General features: G+C 44.8%; 1 protein-coding gene across 2 annotated transcripts in view; it reads right to left on the reverse strand.

The window, feature by feature from the left end:
• The window catches only part of LOC141257389 (calpain-8-like), a 290925-nt gene extending 276315 nt beyond the window's left edge, over nucleotides 1–14610 (reverse strand). For both annotated transcript variants that reach the window (XM_073671886.1, XM_073671885.1), the window contains exon 1: nucleotides 14313–14610. In XM_073671886.1, coding sequence (XP_073527987.1) covers nucleotides 14313–14555 — 243 coding nt within the window. In that variant the 5' untranslated portion in view covers nucleotides 14556–14610. The remainder of the gene's footprint in view (nucleotides 1–14312) is intronic.
• Nucleotides 14611–22311: the final 7701 nt, after the last annotated feature.

Here is a 22311-nt window from a genome sequence, read left to right on the forward strand (position 1 = left end):
GATGGGCACTTTTTGCGCACCATACGGTCAAGCTGCTCCCACAACAGCTCAATGGGGTTGAGATCTGGTGACTGCGCTGGCCACTCCATTACAGATAGAATACTAGCTGCCTGCTTCTTCCCTAAATAGTTCATGCATAATTTGGAGGTGTGCTTTGGGTCATTGTCCTGTTGAAGGATGAAATTGGCTCCAATCAAGCGCTGTCCACAGGGTATGCTTTGTACAAATCTCCCACTTTACCAGCACCAAAGCAACAGAACATCACATTACCTACACCATGCTTGACAGATGGCGTCAGGCACTCTTCCAGCATCTTCTCAGTTGTTCTGCTTCTCACTAATGTTCTACTGTGTGATCCAAACACCTCAAACTTTGATTTGTCTGTCGATAAAACTTTTTTCCAATCTTCCTCTGTCCAATGTCTGTGTTCTTTTGCTCATATTCATCTCATTCCTTTTATTAGCCAGTCTCAGATATGGCTTTTTCTTTGCCACTTTACCCTGAAGGCCAGCATCCTGGAGTTGCTTCTTCACTGTAGACGTTGACACTGGCGTTTTGCGTGTACTATTTAGTTCAGGAGCTGTGAGGCGTCGATTTCTCAAACTAGAGACTCTAATGTACTTGTCTTGCTGCTCAGTTGTGTAGCGGGGCCTCCCACTTCTCTTTCTACTCTGGTTAGAGCCTGTTTGTGCTCTCCTCTGAAGGGAGTAGTACACACCGTTGTAGGAAATCTTCAGTTTCTTGGCAAGTTCTCGCATGGAATAGCCTTCATTTCTAAGAACAAGAATAGGCTGTCGAGTTTCACATGAAAGTTCTCTTTTTCTGGCCATTTTGAGAGTTTCATAGAGCAAACAAATGTAATGCTCCAGATTCTCAACTAGCTCATAGGAAGGTCAATTTTATAGCTTCTCAAATCAGCCAAACCATTTTCATCTGGGCAAACATACTTGTGCAAGGGTTTTCTAGCGTTTTCTAAGCATCCATTAGCCTTCTTACACAGTTAGCAAACACAATGTACCATTAAAACACTGGAGTGGTGGTTGTTGTAAATGGGCCTCTATACACCTATGTAGATATTGCAATAAAAACAAGACGTTTGCAGCTAGAATAGTCATTTACCACATTAACAATGTATAGAGCGTATTTCTGATTCATTTAATGATAGCTTCATTGAAAAAAAATGTGCTTTTTTTTCAAATATAATGAAATTTCTAAATGACCCCAAACTTTTGAACGGTAGTGTATATATATATATATATATATATATATATATTTACAGTACAGACCAAAAGTTTGGACACACCTCCTCATTTAAAGATTTTTCTGTATTTTCATGACTATGAAAATTGTACATTCACACTGAAGGCATCAAAACTATGAATTAACACATGTGGAATTATATACTTAACAAAAAAGTGTGAAACAACTGAAAATATGTCTTATATTCTAGGTTCTTCAAAGTAGCCAATTTTTGCTTTGATGACTGATTTGCACACGCTTGGCATTCTCTTGATGAGCTTCAAGAGGTAGTCACCGGAAATTGTCTTCCAACAATCTTGAAGGAGTTCTCAGAGATGCTTAGCACTTGTTGGCCCTTTTGCCTTCACTCTGCGGTCCAGCTCACCCCAAACCATCATGATTGGGTTCAGGTCTGGTGACTGTGGAGGCCAGGTCATCTGGCGTAGCACCCCATCACTCTACCTCTTGGTCAGATAGCCCTTACACAGCCTGGAGGTGTGTTTGGGGTCATTGTCCTGTTGAAAAATAAATGATGGTCCAACTAAACGCAAACCGGATGGAATAGCATGCCGCTGCAAGATGCTGTGGTAGCCATTCTGGTTCAGTATGCCTTAAATTTTGAATAAATCCCCAACAGTGTCACCAGCAAAGCACCCCCACACCATCACACCTCCTCCTCCATGCTTCACGGTGGGAACCAGGCATGTAGAGTCCATCCGTTCACATTTTCTGCGTCGCACAAAGACACGGTGGTTGGAACCAAAGATCACAAATTTGGACTCATCAGACCAAAGCACAGATTTCCACTGGTCTAATGTCCATTCCTTGTGTTCTTTAGCCCAAACAAGTCTCTTCTGCTTGTTGCCTGTCCTTAGCAGTGATTTCCTTGCAGCTATTTTACCATGAAGGCCTGCTGCACAAAGTCTCCTCTTAACAGTTGTTGAAGAGATGTGTCTGCTGCTAGAACTCTGTGTGGCATTGACGTGGTCTCTAATATGAGCGGCTGTTAACCTGCGATTTCTGAGGCTGGTGACTCGGATAAACTTATCCTCAGAAACAGAGGTGACTCTTGGTCTTCCTTTCCTGGGGCGGTCCTCATGTGAGCCAGTTTCTTAGAAGCGCTTGATGGTTTTTACAACTGCACTTGGGGACACTTTCAAAGTTTTCCCAATTTTTTGGACTGACTGACCTTCATTTCTTAAAGTAATGATGGCCATTCATTTTTCTTTACATAGCTGCTTTTTTCTTGCCATAATACCAATTCTAACAGTCTATTCAGTAGGACTATCAGCTGTGTATCCACTTGACTTCTGCACAACACAACTGATGGTCCCAACCCCATTTATAAGGCAAGGAATCCCACTTATTAAACCTGACTGGGCACACCTGTGAAGTGAAAAAAAGTTCCGGTGACTACCTCTTGAAGCTCATCAAGAGAATGCCAAGAGTGTGCAAAGCAGTCATCAAAGCAAAATGTGGCTACTTTGAAGAACCTAGAATATAAGACATATTTTCAGTTGTTTCACACTTTTTGTTAAGTATATAATTCCACATGTGTTAATTCATAGTTTTGATGCCTTCAGTGTGAATGTACAATTTTCAAAGTCATGAAAATACAGAAAAATCTTTAAATGAGAAGGTGTGTCCAAACTTTTGGTCTGTACTGTATATATATATATATATATATATATATATATATATATATATAGTAGGGCTGCGGTGCTGCAACTCACGGGTAAACAGAAAGTCCTCCGGTTCGCAGCCGGGTTAACATGAGTCCATAAACAACAGTTGCCGGGGGCAACGGCCGTGCCGGGCCGCTCAGAGCCTGATGGGTGCAGAGCCTTCCCAGGCGTGGGTTCAGCTACACACAGTCCCGCTGAGCTTTCCTACTATGCTTCTAGCAGGTTCCAAAACAGAACCACACTAATCCTTAATGCAGGGTTTTTAAAGGACCTGTGGCAAGAGCCACTGGAAAACCCGGGTTGGAGGGAGGAGGCCACCCCACTGCCCCCTGTAGCCTCCCCCAAGAAATTAAGGCCCTGCCGGGTTTTACTAATCTGCCTTAGCCAGATAGCCTGACTAGGTCAATGCTCACCTTCATTCCTGCATTACAGCTGCAGGTGAGTTTGTGACTGCAATGCACTCCAATGGATTTAATAGGTCTCTGTACACATTCTGGGGGATATATAACATCCCTCGTATATGATCCCGGTCACTGCCTCACAATATATATATATATTTGAACTAACAGTCCTTCTGAGGACTAATCCAGCTGAATATAATCAGTGCTAGACAGGAGTTTGGCAAGCAGGCAGTGTATGTGGAAGACTGCAGTACATATAGCACAAGAGGGTCCATTGAACGTCCTGTCGGCTGCTGCTGGAATAATTGCAGATATTTGTAGACATAGCCCCAGATATCAGGGGCCAGGGCAATTTTTTTTTTATCTTAATCCTGGTTATTTGCTTACAAAGCAATCCAGAGTACACCATTTTTCTGCTCCATTTGCTTGTTAGCACTGTAGAATACAGCCAGATCTTTTATATTTCAGCGCTAAAAATCCAGAAATTTGAACTGAACATAGAAAATATTGGCCACCTTTTCCATTCTGTTGCAGCTATTCACACTAGGTGTCTGTGATAAATAGTATTAGTAAATTAAAGGACTGCTATTTAAAACCGTGGTTCTCTGTCAGATATATCACCTATAACAGTGTTCCAAAATCAGCCATTTCTTCCATTTTCATTTCATTGCAGTGTGTCGGTCAAGCTATTCACACTAGGTCTCTGTGTAGAATAATATTAGTAAATTACATACCTTCTATTTAAAATTGTGGTTCTCTGTCAGACATATCACCTATAATAGTGTTCCAAAAACAGCGATTTCTGCCTTCAATTTCATTACAGTGTGTTGGTCAAGCTAATCACACTAGGTGTAGAATAATATTAGTAAATTACAGGCCTGCTATTTAAAACCGTGGTTCTCTGGCAGACATATCACCTATAACAGTGTTCTAAAATCAGCCATTTCTTCCATTTTAATTTCGTTGCAGTGTGTCGGTCAAGCTATTCACACTAGGTCTCTGTGTAAAATAATATTAGTAAACTAAAGGCCTGCTATTTAAAACCGTGGTTCTCTGGCAGAAGTATCACATATAACTGCGTTCCAAAATCAGCCATTTCTCGTGAACGTGGAAAATATTGTCCTCCATTTAAAATGGGCAAGATGCATGGCAAGGGACGGTAAAGTGGACGTGATGGTGCATGCAGAGGGCAAGAACGTGGCCGTGGGCAAGCTCAAATTGTGCCACAACAAACACCCACACCTTGTCACTCGACCTTCCTGTCCCAATTACTAGGGGACCGCAGCACACCACTATGGAACCCAGAGCAGTATCAAAAGGTTGTTGGTTGGATAGCAGATAATGCTTCCAGTCCCTTTGCCACCACTACCACCCTGTCTTCCACACGGTCAAGTCTCAGTAGACGTGATTCTGGACCGCATATTTCTCACCCTGATCCTCCATCCTCCCACCATGCTGAGTGGCTGGAGACAACTGATCCAACACTTGGACACTCAGAAGAGCTGTTCACTTTTCTATTTGTAGATTCAGGTCTCTCGCCCAGCCAGCTTCAAGCGAGTCAAGGGGAGAAAGCGTATAGTGATGCCAAAATATCAGAGCAGCCACGGTCACAAGAAGGCAACGATGGGAAAGTGCAATTACTGTCGCAAGAGGTGGATGATGATGATGTTGAGACACAATTGCAAGAAAGTCAGGAGGAGGACCAGGGTGCGGAAGTGGAAGATGAGGTGGTGGATGATATAGTAACTGACCCAACCTGGCAGTGGGACATACAGCGCGAGGATAGCAGCACACATGGGGAGGGAGGCGTAGCACCACAACAGGCAGGAAGAAGCAGTGTGGTGGCCACAGATACAAGGCAGGAAAGCGTTCTTCGTAACGCCAACATGAAGGATGTTGCCAGTACAACTGTTAGGTCTTCCCGAGTCTGGTTGTTTTTTAAAGACTCTGCCGATAACCTCAAAAAAGTCATTTGTACCACCTGCCATCAGCAGGGGTAGCAAAACTAGCAACCTGACCACCACCAGCATGATCAGGCACATGGCAGCAAAGCACCAGACTAAGTGGGCCTAATCCCAGGGTCCAGCAACAGTGTCTGCGGGTGACATCACTACTTGTTCCGTTGTTGTTCATGTACGCCAATCTCCTGTCCATGTCGCAATCCAAGATGCCTCCTGCCCTGCACCTATCATTGAACACTCTCAACTAGAACCATCAGCAACCACGTCCACGTCCTCGTCCCAGCGCAGCGTTCACTTGTCCCTACCCCAGTCCTTGGAACGCAAGCGCAAATAAGCAACCAACGCCTCACAGGCCACACTACTAAATTCACACATTCCACGAATGCTTGTTCTCAAAATGTTGCCTTTTAGGCTTGTGGCGATGGAATCTTTCTGCAGCCTGATGGCGGCGGCCGTCCCTCAGTAGTCGGTCCCCAGCCGTCACTATTTCTACCAGTTTGCCGTCCCCACATTACACGAGCACGTGTCCCACAACATTAGACATGCCCTCAACAATGCAGTTACTGGGAAAGTCCACCTAATCCCGGAAATGTGGACAAGTGCTTGTGGGCAGGGACAGTACATCTTGCTGACGGCAGAGTGGGTTAATATAGTAGAAGCTGGAACCCAGTCGGACCTTGGGACAGAACACGTCCTTCCGAAGCCGAGGATTGCGGGCCCTGGGTCAGTCAGGGTTGTACCCACATTCTACAGCTCCTGCACCTCCTCTTCCTCTTCAGTCTCCATCTCCGAAATGACCATATCAGTCACAAGCTGGAAGCACTGCAGCACTGCCTCGACCAAGCAGAAACAGGCTGTGCTGAAACTAATATGCTTAGGTCTGGCCGGATCTGTCGGATCTACTTGTCAAAGTACGCCGCCTGTGTGCCCATTTTAGGAAGTCAGCTTTGGCTTCCATCGCCATTGCTGTACTTCAGCAGCGTTTGCAGCTTCCAGCTCTACATTGCAGATGTTGGGAAGAATTTGTGAGCAGAAGAGGGCAGTTGTTGACTATTAGCATCAACAAGGCCGTCGGTATTCAGGTCAGACTCCACACATAAATCTCAGGAGTGGACAGGGATGTCAGACATATGTACCATCCTCCAAAACTTTGAGGACTCCACCAAGATGGTGAGCGGCGATGACGCCATAATTAGCGTCACCATGCCGCTTTTCTGTCTTTTGAAACGCTCTCTGCTCACAATCAAAGAGGATGCATTGCAGGCGGAGCATGATGAGATGAAGCAAGGAACCATACAAGGTGATTACACACAGCCCAGCATCATCTCATCCCAACGTGGATTGGCTGACAATGAGGAGGAGGAGGAGGAGAAAGAACAGGAGCTAGTATCCTGCGCTATAGACAGTACTACCTGCGCAACTCATACTCATACCATCTGTTCAGCGTGGATGGCCTGAGGACAGGGAGATGAAGGAGGAGAAAGATGAGGAGGAGAGCATGGTCAGTCGTCCTCTTGGTGAGGACACGGAATCCTTGCCTCTTCGCAGTCTGGCACACATGGCTGAGCTTATTTACGATGCCTTTCCCGTGACCCTTGCGTTGTCCAAATTTAGGGTGACAGTCATTATTGGTTGGCGACACTTCTACACCCATGCTACAAGGAGAACTCTTATTCCCTTGCAGGACAGACCTAATAAAATGGTGCAGTATGAGAAGACCCTTAATGCAGAATTATTAAAAAAATTCCCATCTGAAAACACTGGCGGCAGAGGTCACGGTTCGTTGGACAACCAAGGAGTACAGGCAAGAGAGACACAAATGCAATCGAGCAGAGGAACACTGTCAAAGTTCTGGGACAGTTTTCTCAGACCCTCCCATCACACAAGCCCTGATGCGCGGGGTACTCTCCCAAGGAGGGAAACGTTGCAGAAGATGCTAAGGGAGAACCTAGCTGGCTGTACCAACATCCTCCTTGATTCCTCTGTGCCTTATAATTATTGGGTATCAAAGCTGGACACATGGCATGAACTGGCTCTCTACGTCTCCTGGCCTGCCCTGCCGCTAATGTTTTGTCAGAGCAGGTTTTTAGTGCCCCCGTTGGAATTATAACCTATAGGCGCATCTGCCTGTCATCTGAAAGTGCTGACAGGCTGACTCATAAAAATGAACAAGACCTGGATTGGGCCAGACTTCTCAACACCACCGAATGATAGCAGAGTAACATAAACTCACATACAATGTCTTTTTTTTGGGAGGTCTAACTCTTTTCCCATGCACTTGTCTTCACACCCAGACATGGGTATACACTTCCTGATTTTGTCTATTTGCTCTTGTCCTCCTTTTCCGCATCCTCATCCTCCACCACCATATCACCACCATTTGTACCATATCAACATATCTACGTCTCTTGCAAGGGACATTGGAGTTCCTCCAAATTTTTGGCAGCCGTTGCTTCACTGCATAGGTAAACAGCATGGGAGACCCCCTTCCTAATAATGGGAACATTGTTTTCAGGAGGCCCTCTGACCTCTATATCTCTTGCAAGAGGCATTGGAGTTCCTCCAAATTTTTGGCAGCCGTTGCTTCACTGCATAGGCAAACACTGTGGGAGACCCTCTCCTTTCTAATGGGAATATGTCGTTACTGAGGCCCATCTTTATGTGTCTTTAAATTGTTATAGGGGTTTTTCCTAAATTTTGGCAGCCGTTGGACTCACTGCATACCCTATAAATGAATAGCAGACCCTCTCCTTTCTAATGGGAACATTTTTTTTACTGAGACCCTCCTCTATGTCTCTTCAAAATGGTATTGGGGTGTGTTCAAATTTTTGTCAGCCCTTGAAGTCACTGCATTCGCAATAACAGTATAAGAAACCCACTCGTTAATAATGGAAACAACAAAGCAGGGGCCGCCTGATGGCCCTATTAAAATAGTCTTTGTGACTTTCAGAGTACCTCCATCATAAATGAAACAGAATGTGTCTGATGTGGTGTCAGACACCACATGGCCAGATAAGAAAAAAGTCAGCTCACCCAGTCGGAGACCGCATGCAAGGATCAGTGGTGCTACGTGGAGGTAAATCAATTAGGAGAAACATCCAGCACAAGAGTATCCGATAAAAAAACTTTTATTAATCCATATAAAATCCAAGAGACCAGAAGCATAGAAAAATCACAACCATGACAAGCAGGAGTGGTTCATTTCAGCAGCAACATTTTATATGGATTAATAAAAGTTTTTTTATCGGATACTCCTGAGCTGGATATTTCTCCCAATTGATTTACCTCCACAAGGCCAGATAAGGTTGTAAAATGTTAAAATTACATTTCCCGGTAAATGCATTTGTCTTGGTTGAAAGCAATGCAAAAGTGCAAGAACATAGCCCTAGGTGTGTAGGAGTATTTTTGTTTTTGGATATTTATTTTGCCTTATATACAAGTCATTACCCTGGAAAGGATGTTCCTTAACTTACACTACCGTTCAAAAGTTTGGGGTCATTTAGAAATTTCATTATTTTTGAAAGAAAAGCACATTTTTTTTCAATGAATATAACATTAAATGAATCAGAAATACACTCTATACATTGTTAATGTGGTAAATGACTATTCTAGCTGCAAATGTCTTGTTTTTATTGCAATATCTACATAGGTGTATAGAGGCCCATTTACAACAACCACCACTTCAGTGTTTTAATGGTACATTATGTTTGCTAACTGTGTAAGGAGGCTAATGGATGTTTAGAAAACCCTAGAAAACTCTTGCACAAGTATGTTAGCCCAGCTGAAAATGGTTTGGCTGATTTGAGAAGCTATAAAATTGACTTTCCTTTGAGCTAGTTGAGAATCTGGAGCATTACATTTGTTTACTCGATGAAACTCTCAAAATGGCCAGAAAAAGAGAACTTTCATGTGAAACTCGACAGTCTATTCTTGTTCTTAGAAATGAAGGCTATTCCATGCGAGAACTTGCCAAGAAACTGAAGATTTCCTACAACGGTGTGTACTACTCCCTTCAGAGGAGAGCACAAACAGGCTCTAACCAGAGTAGAAAGAGAAGTGGGAGGCCCTGCTGCACAACTGAGCAACAAGCCAAGTACGTTAGAGTCTCTAGTTTGAGAAATCGACGCCTCACAGCTCCTCAACTAAATAGTACACACAAAACGCCAGTGTCAACATCTACAGTGAAGAGGCAACTCCAGGATGCTGGCCTTCAGGGCAAAGTGGCAAAGAAAAAGCCATATCTGAGACTGGCTAATAAAAGGAAAAGATTAATATGGGCAAAAGAACACAGACATTGGGCAGAGGAAGATTGGAAAAAAGTTTTATCGACAGACGAATCAAAGTTTGAGGTGTTTGGATCACACAGAAGAACATTTGTGAGAAGCAGAACAACTGAAAAGATGCTGGAAGAGTGCCTGATGCCATCTGTCAAGCATGGTGGAGGTAATGTGATGTTCTGTTGCTTTGGTGCTGGTAAAGTGGGAGATTTGTACAAGGAAAATGGGATTTTGAATAAGGAAGGCTATCACTCCATTTTGCAACGCCATGCCATACCCTGTGGACAGCGCTTGATTGGAGCCAATTTCATCCTACAACAGGACAATGACCCAACAACACCTCCAAATTATGCATGAACTATTTAGGGAAGAAGCAGGCAGCTGGTATTCAATCTGTAATGGAGTGGCCAGTGCAGTCACCAGATCTCAACCCTATTGAGCTGTTGTGGAAGCAGCTTGACCGTATGGTACGCAAAAAGTGCCCATCAAGCCAATCCAACTTGTGGGAGGGGCTTCAGAAAGCATGGGGTGACATTTCTCAAGATGACCTCAGCAAATTAACAGCTAGAATGCCAAAGTTCTGCAATGCTGTAATTGCGCAAAGGGAGCATTCTTTGACGAAAGCAAAGTTTGAAGGAGAAAATTATTCTTTCACATAAAAATCATTATTTCTAACCTTGTCAATGTCTGGACTATATTTTCTATTCATTTTGCAATTCATTTGATAAATAAAAGTATGAGTTTTCATGGAAAACACAAAATTGTTTGGGTGACCTCAAACTTTTGAACGGTAGTGTATTTCCCAGGAAAATCCATTTTGGTTTTGTTTTTGTATGTTTTATTGTGAGTCCGTAAAAGTGGCTTAATACCTCTGACAACGTTTTTGACAGCAGTGACCTGCTAATCAGAAATGCTTCCAGGGGTCTTCCCCATGCTGTTCCCATGTTATTTGAGCACTGTTCCCATCAATTTGGGTAATTTTTAGGCCCTCTGGAGACTGCCGGGGGGAGCCGCCGGAAAAATGCTCGAGTTTCCCATAGACTTACATTGGGCTCGTTACTCGAGCACTCGAGCATTCCAATTTGCTCGACTCGAACAACGAGTACCCGAGCATTTTAGTGCCCGCTCATCACTAGTGCAAATATGACTGCAGAGTACGCAGAGGCTTTTTGGCACAATAATTCCACATGCAGAGGTGCAGAGTGCACACAGAGGCTTTTTGGCACAGTTATCCCACAGGCGGAGGTGCAGAGTACACGCACAGTCTTTCTGGTTTAGTACTTCCACAGGCGGGATGCAGAAGACAAAAAAAGGCTCTTTGGCACAGAATTCCCACAGGAAGTTGTGCAGAGTACACAGAGAGGCTTTTTGGCACAGTACTCCAACAGGCTGAGGTGCAGAGTACACACAGAGGCTTTTTTGCAGAGGGCGCACACACAGAACCTAACACTGTCCCTCACTTTAGCTCCGTTCTGTCCCTATGATAATCAGAGAAAAATGGCGGCAACACCCGTGATCCGACACTTATACAGGCCGGGTGACATGGTGCACCGGCCATTCACAGTCATGACAATACTTGACATGGCTGTAATGGCTAAGAAGTACCCACAGCCTAAAAGCTTGTTGGTTGCCTGCATTGCAGCCTTTCAACATACTTTATTTGGCATCCGAACCCAAACAGTAAACCGGAATTACGATAAAAAGTCCATGTTTGGGGTTCCGGACACTAGGTGACCAGGACGAACACCGAATTTTACAGTTTAGGTTCACTCATCCCTAATTTTTAGCATCATCTTTTAAATACTGTAATTCTCAAATTTTCAAATTAATAAAGTAATCTTATTTACAGATAGTGATAGACATATAGATAGATGTCAGTGAGATATATAATCAGTGTTTTGTCTGTGTAGTTTTCTGTACTTGTAATTAGCTAATAAATATATAAATAAATTAAATAAATGGCATTGGGTCTGCCTTATTTTTAATAACCAGCTAAGAGAAAGCAGACAGCAAAAGGTTAGCTGCCAGCTGATATTAATAGGCTGAGAAGGTCCATGGATATTTGTCCCTTCCCAGCCTAATAAGACCAGCCTCAGCCGCCTCACAAACAGCTCATGCATTAGATGCATACATTTCTGACACTTAGCCTCAGCTCTCCCTGATTGCAATGGTTTGGTGGCAATCGGGGTAATAGTTTTGGGGTTGATGTCAGCTGTGTAATGTCTGCTGACATCAAGCCCAGGGTTTAGTAATGGAGAGGCATCTGTCAGGCACCCCAATTACTAACCCTGTAATCAAAATAAATAAACACACTCACAGAAAAGTCCTTTAATTGTAAAAAGTACTCCCCAACAATTACCCACTTTTACCCATTTATTAACATAAACAAATAAACCACAGGGGTCTGCCACAATCCATAATATGGACATCCCACGACGATCCCCGTCTTCTTCATCCAGTCTATGGTGCCTCATTCAGAGAACGCAGCTCCATAGACTGGAGCAGCAGCCACTGTCAGTTTTCACGCTGCATATCGCAAGAACCCGGCTGCTGTGAACTGCGGTGACGTCAGTAAGGTTATGGCAGTCCTCAGCCGCTGAACTGCGGTAACCTTACTTATGTCATGGCTCACAATGTGAGAACTGGCAGTAAGCTCTTACGCTGCAAGTGGTGACGTCCGTAAGGTTACTGGAGTTCACAGCAGCCAGATTCTCGCGCTACTCAATATGACTGCTGCTCCAGTCTATGGAGCTGCTTTCTCTGAGCGGGACACCATAGACTGGATGAAGAAAATAGGGATTGTAGTGGGGATGTCTGACAGACACTGCTCTATTATTAACCCCTTGGCTTGATTTCAGCTGACATTACACAGCTGACATCAAAAACAAAATCGTTACCTTGATTGCCACCACATCAGGGCAATTGGGAAGAGCTGAGGCTACGTGCCAGAATTAGCACATCTAATGGATATGCCATTTCTAGGTTGGTTGAGGGCTGGTTTTATTAGGCTGGGAAGGGACCAATATCCATGGACCTTCCCAGCCTATTAAAATTAGCCCTCAGCTGCCTGCTTAGCCTTTGCTGGTTATTAAAAATAGGGAGCACACCATGTCATTTTTTTGAGGATGACACCTTTTTAATACACAGTAAAGGCTAAGCAGACAGCTGTGAGCTGATATTAATAGCTGGGAAGCTCCATGTTTATTGGCCCCTTCCCAGACTAATAAGACCAACTCACAGCTGTCTGCTTTCCCTTAGCTGGGAAATAAGGAGGACCTCATGCCATTTTTTCATCTATTTATATATTTAATAGCTAAATACAAGTACAGAAAACTACATACGCAAAGCACTGATTAAATATATCACTGACCGCTTTCTATCTACATAGTGCTGCACCCCTTTATTGGCACACCTTCATTTTTTTCATAGACTGTACAATATCTTCAGAAATAAATGGAAATGTACCAAAGTTATATCCTTAGGATTTTTTAATTAGTGGTCCAAAGTAATACAACATTGTTTTTCATCTTACATGTTGCAATTTCAAGGAAAAAACAGCATGTGCAGCAATAAAGGCACCCTTAATTAATACTTGTTGGCACACCATTTGGCATTGCTCTTAGCCTCCAAATGTTTCTTGTAGCCATCTAGAAGATTCTTGTACTTCTCAGCTGGAATTCTCTCCCACTCTTCCTTTGCAGTTTGTTCAAGCTATTGAATGTTTGCAGGGTTCTTTTTCCCAATAGCAAATTTCAGCTCACCCCAAAGATTTTCAATGGGATGAAGTCAGGGCTCATTGCTGGCCATTTTAAAACAGTCAATTATTTTTCCTTTTTCAACCATTTCTGTGTACATTTGGTTGTGTGTTTTGGGTCATTGTCTGGCTGGAGGACCCAAATGTATGGTCTATGCGCCGTGCGTTTTTTTTCCTTCAATGCATTGACTTACTGTACATTGTTGAGTCTCGGCCGTTATACGTGGTCATACTCAGCATATTGCCATTTTTCCTCAGCCCAGTTTCAGATGAGGAAAAGCTCACAGATGAACACTGCCTCGTTGAACTATATTGGTGCAAGTGCAATGAGATTTTATTTTTTCTCGCATTGCACTCGCTGGATTTATATGCAGATGTGAGCAAACCCTTAAGCCTAGTTCAGGACCTGAGAGGTTGAAGCATGACATAAGGATTTTAAAAAAAAAACCGCAATCATGTTTTAACCCCTTAGACAATCTCACTTGCACTAGTTAAAACCCAGCGTATTACTTTTGCTTAAACTGTTTATTTACACTGGATCTGTCATAATTAATATGGTGCCCTATCTGTGAGCAGCAAAAATATAGAGTAGAAGGAGCTGGACAGATGACTATGTAGAACTGTTTGGAAGGAGTACGTTTAAAATGTGATTTATTTATGTTTATATCTGCTTCCTGGAATGAGTCCAGTGGGCCTTACCACAATGTGAGACCTCCCCCTAGACTCCTACAACAGCAACAATAGTTATACAAAATTATTCCCAGCCAATAATATATCAGTCTGCTCAGCTCTTTTTTCCTCCATAATATGATGACAGTTGAGCAATACTTTCAAAGTGACCGTTATGAAAAAGAAGCAGTTTTGGAAATTCATTATAACTGAATTTACCATATAGAAAATTTTGAGAAACTCAAGATTGCTTTTCTTGCCATCCCTTCCAAACAAATAGGAATATACATACACATTATTATTATTATTATTGAACAGATTATTACCGTGGGTCTCTTCCACTCCATCCCTTGTGCCTTTTCTGTATCTGGACCCAACTCTTCCATATCTTTGCCGAGGGAGGACTGCTCAGCTTTAAATTTTTCATCTTCAAATAGTTTATTGGATGCCAGGCACTCTGCCCTCAGCTTCTCAAAGTCCTGATCTGCAAATTTTATTGGGTTCTCGGGGGAGCCAAGACCCTCTGCTTTGGCCCTATCTTGGGCGATCTTAGAGGCAACTCCAGACATGATGCAAAGCTCTCTGTACTGTAGTAGATGATTATAGGGGATAAACGGGGAGGTATTTATACACAGTTATATGCGTAATAAAACCCTGGAGGAATGAATGACACACATGATATGCATGACAAGGATATATGCCTGACAGGACTAAAGCAGTATTAAAAGCAAATATAACTTTGGGGCAATTCTAAAGGGCTGGGAATTTCCAAGCGGAGCCTTCTCAGGAGAAATGAAGGTTGGCATAGGGCTCATTTAAATTTAAATCGATGAGCATTTCATGACCAAGCAGGGTCCATCAGATCATGGCACACTCCAGAGACCATAATAACTCAGAATAATTGATGGTGCAAAATGAGGGACTCAACTTTACTTCTGAGAGGTTACTTCAAATTGTGATTTTTTCCCACCAAAAATACCCTAAAATATTGAAGAGCGAGCACTAAAATTCTCATGAGCTTGGTTCTCGATTAGAGCAGGTCAGACGCTTGGACAGCCTTGATTCGAATAACGAGTATAATGGAAGTCAGTGGGAAACTCAAGCATTTTTCCAGCAGACCCTACACGGAGGGCTGAGGAGCAGGAAAATCCCTGAAATGGATGAAAACAGTGCTCAATTGGAATGTGAACAGCATGGGGAACATGCCTGGGCACATTTCTGACTCCCAGGTCGCTGTTGGGAACAATGTTGTCAAAGTATTGCGACACTTTTACGGAGAGACAATAAAACATCCAAAACCGAAGAAAAAAATTATTTTATTGGAAAGAATGTTAGAATATCATGGAAAAACAATCTGTTTGAAATGTAACTTTTACTAACAATACAATAAAATGCTAAACAGATATTTGACCACCAACAACATAAATTAGACGCGTATTGTGCATGTATCATTCAAAGGAACTGTATGCCGTCAATAAACTATGCAGAAAAACACCAAAATGAGAAAGTGCCTGAGCATTAAAATGAAAAAGAAGGTTTTGATCTCACTCATTTTAGCCAATGGGTCTCCAGTTCTTACACTCCAAGGAAGGACGGATACGGTCTCTTCTTGCTATCTGCCCTGTCGTGCCCCGTGTGTTTGCTCCCAACCTGACAAGGTCAATACTCTATAATAAAACCCCACAAAAAATGTCCCTCCCGACACGTTTTTATCTCATTGGTGAGTGTTACTCGTATAAGGGGAAAGAAACTAAAAAAAAATTCCACCAAAAAATGTGAAGCACTCTGCACTTTTTTAGGAGACACCTCTGCAAGACACTCCTACAGAGGACATACACAACCATTGTCACTAGTGTTGAGCCACCCCCGTAGTGTTCGAGTTCGGTTCGGTTCGTCGAACACCCGTGTGTTCGCCGAACTGTTCGTCGAACTGTTCGTCGAACACCTTTGAACACCGTTAAAACCAATGGCAGGCAAACAAAAACACATAGAAACACATAGAAAACACCTTCAAAGGTGTCCAAAAGCTGACAAACTGCTCAGAAGACACAACTAACACATGGAAAAGTGACAAGTACATATAGTCATGCGAAAAGAAAAGAGGTGGAGGAGTAAAAGGAGGGGGAGACACAGATATAGGCATGTCATGCCCTTCTAAAATCCAAAAAGTGAGAAGCCGACACGTTCAGTCCGCTCCTGCCCGTGCCACCTCCGTGTCGCCGGGTTTGTGCCAGAGCCGCAGTGAACCCTGACGGCCAGCCCCCCTCTCCCAATACTGGTGCCTGTCCGCTGGTGGGTCGAGCGACCCCCCTGTGGTGGAGGCAGCTCTAAGCTTTTTAATTTAAATTGTCTCTCTAATTTGAATGAATACACTTTAAATCCATTTACAAGGATCTATTGGAGGGCAAGTCTCATGCCAGCAGCCGCGTAATTCCAGCTCCAGTAGCGTCCACTAAAGCTGCTGCAGTTAAAAAGCTTTTATAAGGATCGAGCTCGGCTGTCCACCGCAAGGCATCCTACTGCCAGTCCCAGCCCCTATGCCTTGGGTGCCTCCTGATCCTCTTCACTGAGTATCCCGTGGTCCCGAAGCATTTCCTTTGAAAAAATTAAGTGTCCAAACTACAGGTGGTGTAGCTTGCTTAACAGCCGGGATAATCCGCTGACTAGCAGACACTGCTACTAGGCACAAAGTATTTCCTGGGCTAGATGCAGTTAAAAATTTGTAATTAGATACTCTCGTTGGATGCTGAGAAAGCATTCCATAGAGTCTTCTGGCACGCCATATATGATTCTCTTAAAAAGCTTGGGGTAGAGGTCTAGGGGACCCTTTTATAGCCAAAATCACGGCCCTGTATCACAATACGTCACCTAGGCTGAAGATAAATGGAACTGTAGCACCCTGAGGGCTCGGTTGCTACAGAGGTATTGCACCTCACCCAGAGGTGTGATATCGCACTCTCAGGTAAGGATGGAGTGTGGATCAGGACCCGACACCTGCATGCATTACACCACATTGCCGTGGCGCAGGGCGACCAATATGCCTCTGAGATGGGCACGACAGTCCCTGTCCCTGGCTGGAGTGGGGGGAGGGAACACTGAGGAAGGGGAACCCTGTAGTGCAGGAGCAGGGAGGAAGCAGTTCCTGGGTGCATTGAGAAGGGAGTATAAAAGGTGGGCACCATCTTAGTTCAGTGCAGAGAAGTCTGAGCAGAAGTGGCAGGGAGCAGGGGCTCTGCATGAGCTCTGCTCCGGAGGCGGGCCTAGTAACAGAGGCCCAGGCCTGGAAGAGGGAGAAGGAAGGAAGAGGAGCGGAGAAGGCTCCAGGAACGAGGAATGAAGGGATCCCAGGGGTGCGGACGGGCGAGTCGCCACCGCACGCCCGAATCCACCTGCGTGGAGGGGTCAGGCCAAAGGGGGAGACCGGTCCCCGAAACTAGTGGAGGCAGGAAACGACCCTCAGCTAGAAACCGGAGGCTGTGACATTTTATGTGGCGCAGCCCCTCGCTACACCCGCTAGGAAGGCACCACATAGGGTCAGGGAAACTGGCGCCAAGTTTACCAAGAGGAGGCCCGAGGCAGCCGGACAGAAGGGTTGGTAAGAAAGGCCAGAAAAAGGACACACAAAGGGGGTCCTGTGAAGCGCTCCAAAGTTATCTGGGAGTTGTCTGAGCCCCTCACCTGGTGAGCACAGTACGACGTGGGCAGCCGTTACCTGCAGACGTGGTCTGGATAATAAGAACTGTGAGTAAAGGCCCTGGACTGCATCACTGACTCCGTGTCGTTACTGCTGCTGCCCTGCACCATCACCCCCATCCTCCGCATACACTGCCCTGAGGCTATACTCCTCCCGTGGGGAGTTATGCTACACTCTGCTGCACCCACAACACCAGCCTCAGCGGTCTGCCCTGCAGCGGCGGTTCACTCTGACCGCAATCCACGGGTGGCGTAGTCAGACATTTAAACATCAAAACCACATAAATAGTTCCGCCACTGGTTTGACCACCCTGAGCCACGGAACCGGGTCGCCGCCACGAAGACTACAACCACCAGCATCCACCAAAAAGGGTCCGGTTCCGGGTGTCCCAAGGCCCAGGGGGTGCATCAGAACATTTTCATCTCCTTTCACAATCACCAATGGGACAAGGCAGGGATGTCCTCTGTCCCCTCTCTTATACATCCTAGTGACGGAGCACCTGCTCTCATCAATTCGCCATAACCCCAATATTAGGTGGATTGAGGTGGGAGGCACCGAGTACAAGTGCTCTCTATTTGCTGATGATATCCTAGTATATATCACTCAATCACATATATCCATCCATGCTGTTATGGCTGAAATAGATCACTTTGTTACATGGTCAAATTTTAAAATCAATGCAGCGAAGTCTGAGGCCCTCGATGTCTCCCTCCCCAAATCCATATAGGATTCCATCCAGTCCAAGTTTCCCTTTGCCTGGCCCTCACAGGGTATCAAATACTTAGAAATTCCTATTCATAGAGACCTCTCCCATCTATGTTATCTTAATTTTGGGCCCTTTATTGAACAACTCCATACAGACCACGGTTGGCAAGTTAGAACTGTAAGATTCACTACGTGAACCACTGGTGTTTTGTGGAAAAGCACATGTACACTGTGTTCCAAATTATTATGCAAAAAGTGTTTAGGAGTGATAAGGGAAGAATTTGTTTGTTTGTCTGTTAAACTCATTGATGGTGATGTGTGTCAGGGCTCTTTATATCACTGTATGCAATTGCAGACACCTGTGCTAATTAGTTTGGCAGGTGTGTCCAATGAAAGGCAAGACTACTTAAGAAGGCTGTCTCACATTATTAAGCAGCCTACATTTTCTGCCAAAATGGGAAAGAAAAAGGATGTGTCGGCTGCTGAGAAGCAACAAATTGTGGAGTGTTTAGGTCAAGGCATGACTACAATCAACATTGTGCGATGATCAGGATGAAGTGTCTTGGCAATCAAGAAGTATGTAGCTGATTCACAGTACACACATGTGCGTGCTGATAAGGGCAAATTGAGGACTCTTTCCTACAGGCAATTACGTCAGGTTAAAAGAGCAGCGGCAAAAAAGCCTTGTCATAGCAGCAGACAAGTTTTTGAAGCTGCTGGTGTCTCCAACGTCCCCCGAACAACAAGATGCAGGGTCCTTCAGAGGTTTGCAGCTGTGCATACGCCATCTTGTCAACCTCCTCTATCCACTTCACACAAGCAGAAACGGCTCCAGTGGGCCAAACATTACATGAAGACTGATTTCAAAACTGTTTTGTTCACGGATGAGTGCCGTGCAGCGCTCGATGGTCCAGATGGATGGAGTGGAGGATGGCTGGTTGATGGACACTCCACGCAAACACGGCTACAGCACCAACAAGGAGGAGGTGGAGTAATGTTTTGGGCTGGAATCATGGGGAGAGAGATTGTCGGCCCCTTTAGGATCCCTGAAGGCGCTAAAGATGAACTCCATAATGTATGTGGATTTTCTCAAACAGCACTTCCTGCCATGGTTCAAGAAGAAGAACCGTGTATTTCACAGCAAGATCATTTTTTTGCATGATAATGCACCATCTCATGCTGCACATAAAACATCTGCATCTCTGGCTGATATGGGCATAAAAGGGGACAAACTTATGGTGTGACCCCCATGCTCCCCTGACCTCTACCCCATTCAGAACCTCTGGAGCATCATCAAAAGGAGTGTCTATGATGGCGGGAGGCAGTTCACATCTAAGCAACAGCTCTGGGAGGGTATTCTGTCCTCATGCAAAACAATTGAAGCAGAAACCATCCAAAACCTGACAAATTCAATGGACGAGAGAGTTCAGAAGCTCCTTTCGAACAAGGGGTCCTATGTGAAAATGTAACATCACCTAGAATAAAGTTTTGAGTTGAAAACTGTTTGATTTCAGTTTCTAATAACCTGCTAATGCTTATAATTTCAAAAATGACAATTTTTTTGGCCTTTATTAAAATGAAAAGGTTGATCGAAAAGTTTGGGGGATCTAAGAGTGTGGCAACCCAGTAGTCATGATTACTTCGAATTCTGACAATATGAGGGTCATGTTGCAGGTAGTGCAGTAAGAAGGCACTTATGTGTCTTGCGCATCTCGGAGCCCCAAAATTATTTTCCGGGCTAGATGCAGCTAAAAATTATTATTAATTTTAAATCTGGTGGAGCTTAGTATAGATGGCCTAATAGGATCAGTGCTGCACACTGCTACAAAGCCCAAATTATTTTCCAGTCAAGATACAGATAAACATGATTAGTAATTTTAAATCTGGTGGAGCTTATTATTGATGGCCTAATAGAATCAGTGCTGCACACTGCTACAAAGCCCAAATTATTTTCCAGCCAAGATACAGATAAACATGATTAGTAATTTGAAAGCTTAAAACGGTTGGTAGGGTGATTTTAACCAATCATCAAGCTTTTACTCTCCCCAGGATGACACAGGGGTAGAAAAGTTGTTTCGGATCCATGATTTGTTCATCTTTATGAACGTGAGTCTGTCTACATTATCAGTGGAGATCCGCGTGTGCTTATCTGTCAGCACACCACCAGCAGCGCTGAACACACGTTCAGACAGAACGCTGGCTGCGGGGCATGACAAGATCTCCAAGGCGTAAGTGGCTAGCTCCGGCCATTTATCCAGATTGGAAGCCCAAAAAGAGCAAGGGTCCAGTGACACAGTCATGGCTTCAATGTTTACTTCGAGATACTCCTGTACCATCGTCTCTAGGCGTTGACTATGTGTCAGACTTCTTGTCTCCTGTGGCCTTGCAAAGGATGGGCTAAAAAAGTGGTGAAATGATTCCGCAAAATTGATGTTACCAGCAGATACTGTGGTTCTGTTACGGTTTGAGTGCTGAACACTTGACGGTCCCACGGTTGGCAAGTTGGAACTGTGAGATTCACTATGTGCACCACTGGTATTTTGTGGAAAAGCACATGTAAGATTCTGCAACAGTCTCTGCTGATACTCCTGCATGCGTGCATCCCTTTCTATAGCAGGAATAATTTCTGCAAATTTACTTTTGTACCAGGGATCTAACAGTGTGGCAACCCAGTAGTCAGGATTATTTCTAATTCTCACAATTCGAGGGTCATGTTGCAGGTAGTGCAGCAAGAAGGCACTCATGTGTGTTGCGCATCCAGGAGCACCAAGTCCCTGTTGTGTTGGTGGCGAGGTAACAATCATGCTTCCTTCCTCTGTCCTCTCCCCCCAACCTCGCACAACAGAAATGTGATCAAGGTCTCCCTCATCTGATGAGTCTTCCATCAGTTCGTCCTCCACTTCTTCCTGGGCTCCTGCATCTTCCTCACTAGTTTGGCTGCTACCATGCGCCCTGGTAAAACCATCTCCCCCACCCTCACATGCCTGCCGCCTTGGTGCTGCCGACCGTCTGGACCTTGCAGATGTTAGCCCTTCCGCATACAACTCCTCCTCCTCTACTTCCTCCACCTCCTCTTGTGCCACCACCTGACTCCGAATTCTGTTTAACATGTGCTCCAGCATGTAAATCACCGGAATAGTCATGCTGATAATGGCATCGTCAGCACTAAACATCTTCGTCGCCATTTCAAAACTGTGCAGAAGGGTGCATAGGTCCCTGATCTGAGACCACTCCTCCAGCGTGATTTGCCCCACCTCTGGATCTCGTTGGCCCAGGCTATACGTCAGAACGTATTGCACCAGGGCTTGTCGGTGCTGCCACAGTCGCTGCAACATGTGCAGAGTTGAATTCCACCGGGTAGGCACATCGCATTTTAGCCGGTGAAGTGGCAGGCCCAACGACTTCTGTAGAGATGTAAGTCGCTGAGCTGCGGGATGCGAACGGCGGAAGTGAGCACACAGCGACCGTGCCATCTGCAGAAGGCCATCTAGTCTGGGATAGTGGGCTAAAAATTGCTGGACAACCAGGTTCAACACGTGAGCCATACAAGGCACGTGTGTGACATTGCCCCGGCGAAGGGCCGCACCCAGGTTTGCAGCATTGTCGCACACGGCCTTCCCTGGTTTCAGGTCCAGTGGAGACAACCATTCATGAAATTGGTTCTCCAGAGCTGACCACAACTCCTCAGCTGTGTGACTCACATTTCCCAGACATTTCAAAGTAAAAACCGCCTGATGACGTTGAGCCCTACTGCCAGCATAGTAAGGAGGTGTGCAGGATCCCTTCTGCGCAGTTAGAAAGCTTGTGGCATGACCAGACAGGCTTTGGGTGCAGGTGGAAGACCGAGAGGAGGTTGAGGAGGCAGAAGCAGTGGAGGAACTTTGACATAAAGAGGATTGACGCACAACTCGTGGGGACGGCAAGAC

This window comes from Phyllobates terribilis, unplaced genomic scaffold, assembly GCF_046119375.1.
Source record: "Phyllobates terribilis strain yellow unplaced genomic scaffold, ASM4611937v1 Scaffold_3__8_contigs__length_932513732, whole genome shotgun sequence".
In the NCBI taxonomy this organism is placed as follows: domain Eukaryota; kingdom Metazoa; phylum Chordata; class Amphibia; order Anura; family Dendrobatidae; genus Phyllobates; species Phyllobates terribilis.